Source organism: Merops nubicus, unplaced genomic scaffold (genome assembly GCF_000691845.1).
Source record: "Merops nubicus isolate BGI_N331 unplaced genomic scaffold, ASM69184v1 scaffold18575, whole genome shotgun sequence".
Taxonomy (NCBI): domain Eukaryota; kingdom Metazoa; phylum Chordata; class Aves; order Coraciiformes; family Meropidae; genus Merops; species Merops nubicus.
In genome coordinates, this window is record NW_008611801.1 from 25,402 (window position 1) to 27,373 (window position 1,972).

At 53.9% G+C, this 1,972-nt stretch overlaps 1 protein-coding gene across 1 annotated transcript in view; it reads left to right on the top strand.

The window, feature by feature from the left end:
- Window positions 1-1,972, top strand: part of P2RX1 (purinergic receptor P2X, ligand-gated ion channel, 1) — a gene marked incomplete at its 3' end in the record, with an annotated part of 11,761 nt that overhangs the window by 5,044 nt on the left and 4,745 nt on the right. The window contains exons 5-6 of the mRNA XM_008941342.1: window positions 496-597; window positions 1,180-1,260. Coding sequence (XP_008939590.1) covers window positions 496-597; window positions 1,180-1,260 — 183 coding nt within the window. The remainder of the gene's footprint in view (window positions 1-495; window positions 598-1,179; window positions 1,261-1,972) is intronic.

Here is a 1,972-nt window from a genome sequence, read left to right on the forward strand (position 1 = left end):
CCCAGGATGGGGACTCCGGCCCCTCCCTGGGCAGCCTGGGCCACTCCTCACCACTCTGTCAGGAGAGAAATTATACCTAGTATCTAATCAAAACCTCTCCTGGTGTAACTTAAGCCCATTGCCTCTTGTCCCATCACTAGTTACTTGGAAGAAGAGACCAACAACCACCTTTCAGATAGTTGTAGAGCGCCATAAGGTCAATGAATTTAACCAAGCCTAAAGCATTTTCCCCAAACTGCTGTCCCTTTAACAGCTCAGCATTTTCTGAGGTGTATTTTAGCAAGAAAAATGCCCAGTTGCTCTTCTGTGCAAGAGAAGCCACTGCCCCGAGCTGAGAGGCCACAATTAATTACCCTTTCCACAATTAATTTGTTGTGCTCTGCCCGGGCACCACAGCCCTGAGGGTTTTGTGCCTTGGATGGCTTGAAGCCCCAACCAGACCCCAGCCATCCCAGTGTGAGGCTGGGATTTCCCAGTATCTGGGGGGATGAGCAGCTGCCTGCTCATGACGGGCAAGTGTGTGCATTTCAACAGCTCTGTGAAGACCTGTGAGATCTTTGGCTGGTGCCCTGTTGAAGTTGATTACCACGTTCCCAGGTAACAACACTGTTGTCCCCTTTTCCACCCCAGCAGCACTCGGTGTAGGGCAGAGCAGGGCTCTGTGGGTTGCTGCCAGGACAGCCTGGGGTGATGCAGACCCCTTGGCTGCACACGCTGCCCCGTGTCCCCAGGGCATTTGGGCTTCTTCTGGCACTTGCCAGCAGGTAACCCCACCTCTGCTGGCTGCTCTGTGCATGGACCAGCAGCCCCTGTCTATCCCATTTGCCTTGTTGTGCTCTGCCCATAAGATGTTCTCCACTTCCAGCCTCCATGGGACAGCCAGGGGTCCACCAAGGAGCCTGGGGAAGTATGCAGGACCTTGAGCTCTCTTCCAGCCACCTTTTGGTGCTGGTGGGGCTTCTTAACTGAAATCCCAGCACCTAACTTCTTCTCTGCCCCCTAAAGGGCACTTCCATCCTTCCTCGGGGCTTTTCTGAACTGTGTTGGCATCTTCACTTAGGAAGGGATGAGATGACCAGTTTTTCTGGGTCCTGTTTGGATGGATCTCCACCAAATAGAGCTTTCCCCAGAGGCTGGATTGCTGAGGGATGGACACTTGTTACCACTTGTGTTTTTCAGCCCTGCCTTGTTGTCAGAAGCAGAGAAGTTCACCTTGTTCATTAAGAACAGCATCACCTTCCCCAGGTTCAAGGTGTCCAGGTAAGACAGGGTGGAGGGGATGGTTTCTGCTGGGTCCCTCAGGACAAGTCATGGGTGTAGCTGGGTGCCTGCTACTGTCATTCCTCATCACAAGCCTGGGGCTACTCTAACTGCTGCACTGACCCCCAGATCACAGAAACTGAGACATTTCCCTCCAAAATCTGTTCCACTTCTGATGGTAGCTGTGGTTGCAGAAAAGATCATCTTTGGAATTAATGTCCTCTGAGCTACACCACATGATGTACATGAAAATACAGCTGCTTTGCTTCTTCCTTTTTCTTCTCCCCTTTCCTCCTTGAAGACAGCAAATACTGCCTGGCACAGTGGGGGCTGAGCAGCCAGGACAAGCCTGGTGCCCAGACAGGAGCAGAAGCCCCTTTAGACATCAGGGTGCCCACCCGTTTCTGCTGGGGGGGGTAGGGTCAGCCCCTGGCAGGCAGCACTGAAGTGGTGCCACCAGCTGAAGGCCCCAGGGGAAGAGGATTTGGGATGGCCCTGGTTCCATCTCTGATGTGGAAGGAGCTGCAGGAGCTGTTTGTGCTGAAGGCAGCAGATTCTCCTCTCTAAGCTGATCCTCACGCTGCAGCCAAGGTTAAATGTCCTGGCAGGCAGAGTGCTCAGCCAAGGCTTGAGCTGACCTCACACTGCACCCCGAGAAGCATCTGGGAGAGGGGATCCCCCCCCACCAGCAGCAGCAAGGAGAGGTGGCCAC